Source organism: Tupaia chinensis, unplaced genomic scaffold, assembly GCF_000334495.1.
Source record: "Tupaia chinensis unplaced genomic scaffold, TupChi_1.0 Scaffold144472_1, whole genome shotgun sequence".
NCBI classification, from domain to species: domain Eukaryota; kingdom Metazoa; phylum Chordata; class Mammalia; order Scandentia; family Tupaiidae; genus Tupaia; species Tupaia belangeri.
In genome coordinates this window covers 1,258,027-1,259,892 of record NW_006204331.1, presented here as the reverse complement: position 1 = coordinate 1,259,892, position 1,866 = coordinate 1,258,027, and the positions used below count along the sequence as shown (strand labels likewise).

Below are 1,866 nucleotides of genomic sequence, written 5' to 3'. Positions count from 1 at the left end.
GGGGCCCAGCCGCTGCTCAGAGCGGGCCGGACTGGCACTCCCTCACAGCACAGGACTCAGCCGTAAGAACTGACACAAACGCGACACAAGAAACACGCAGAGCACACACATCTGTGCTACACTAAATAATAAACACAGAGTCCCACCTGCTCTTACCCGTGCCTGAAACATAAAGGACCGAAAGGGAAAAAGAAAAGCAGAATGTCTTTCTCTCTGTTGGACCGAGGGGAAAAACTCCCAAATTATCAAAGTTCCTCAGTTACAAAATACTTTTTAAAAAATTCCATCATTAAAAGAATAAATAACAAAATATATAAAAAATAACTTGGCTGCATCAAAATTATAACTAGAAGTTATATCAAGATTTTTTTTGTGGCCTATCTTACAGTCCAATGGCTGCTTTGCTTTGATCTCACTCACTTCTCTCTTATGGTGCCCTGGGGTGGGGTCTGCTTGAAATAGTATAAAGTAATAAATAAAAATGTTAAATAAATAACAAACATTAACATAAGAGGTTGTGAATATAAATACTTATTTCTTGACAAAATTAAATAATTTACAGAATAATTAAACTAACTACTTTTAAATTTCTTCCAAGAAGTGCAATCTCTCTACTTCTAAATACTAACTCAGAGTTGCAGTCAGAATCGACTTAGACTCTATTTACACAGTAGGAACATGGTGTTTTTAACACGTTAAATTAAAATCTACCTTTTCTCGCATCTTGAATTGGTCTAAAAAGAAGCGAAACCTTGGTGGTCTCCGTTAGGAATACCCCGACCTCCACGACTCGGTCCCTGCCTCTGTCCTTGTAGACACAGAAGCAAAGCCACACCACGACCTGGCTCACATAGCAGTGACCAGCCAGGGTGGACTGGTCGGGCTGTCCCCAAGCATCGAGTCAGACACTGGGTCTGGCTGCAGCCCAGGAGGGAACTTGGATGCTAGGCCCATGCATGTGAGCAGCCTTGGGACCCTGTCTGCCCTCAGACATGAGGCTGACTTTCAGGAGCATCCCAGGGTAAATTCCAGAAGCTGACTGGACTACAAGGTGTCACCTGCCTGGAGTGATCATCTGGAAGGCCTATTCCTAACCATCCCCCTGGAACAGCGTTCTGTTCCACCATAAACACAAAAATGAGTTAAAGGAAAACAGAAAACACACTTGCCACGTGGGCCCTCACCCAGCACAGACACACAGCTCCAGGCACATCCTCTGGGCTGAGACACAAGCCGCTGCGCCATCCACCCTCTGTGCCCACGGCTACCCTCCCGGCCTCAACAGACAAAGGAATACTGTGGTTGCAAACTCCAAAACTTCCCTGAGAACCTTGTCCATGAGCTTCCGCTGGAGACTTTGAGCTGCATTTCGGATTTCTTTCAGAAAACAAAAATAAATCACTTTGTAATACTTCGGTGTCCCCAAGGTGCAGGGAGAGGTCTTGGCCCAAGCCTGGCGGGAGCACCATGGGAGACACTGATTTCTTTTGGATGAGCCCGCTGGGGCCGTGCCAGGCCAACTGTGAGTCCCTGTGAGTTTGGAATCCCCAATCCAAGGAGCAGGACCAGGAAGTGAAGGCCAGGATGGAGTGCCCCTCAGGACAGCATGGTTAGACCTGGATGCCCCTCACGGCCTGCTTGATGCTCTCCAAGAGGTCCTTGTGCTCCGGGTCCTGGTAGCACTCCTGGTTGGAGTACATGTCAGTGAGGGTGCTCACGTAGGCGTCGAAATTCTGTTCGCATATTGGCTCCTAGAGAACAGGACCAGGTCAGCAAGTCTGGTGATGCAGTGGGCCCATGCAGTGGAGATGGCTGCAGGAATCTCACAGCCACATTCCCTCCCACCCTGAGACAAGCCCACACCAC

At 47.9% G+C, this 1,866-nt stretch overlaps 1 protein-coding gene across 3 annotated transcripts in view; it reads right to left on the bottom strand.

Moving 5' to 3' along the window:
- Positions 1 to 24: 24 nt before the first annotated feature.
- Positions 25 to 1,866, bottom strand: part of MYT1 (myelin transcription factor 1) — a 72,709-nt gene continuing 70,867 nt past the window's right edge. For all 3 annotated transcript variants that reach the window (XM_006167102.2, XM_006167103.2, XM_027767710.1), the window contains one exon: positions 25 to 1,751. In XM_006167102.2, the coding sequence (XP_006167164.1) occupies positions 1,611 to 1,751 (141 nt within the window). In that variant the 3' untranslated portion in view covers positions 25 to 1,610. The remainder of the gene's footprint in view (positions 1,752 to 1,866) is intronic.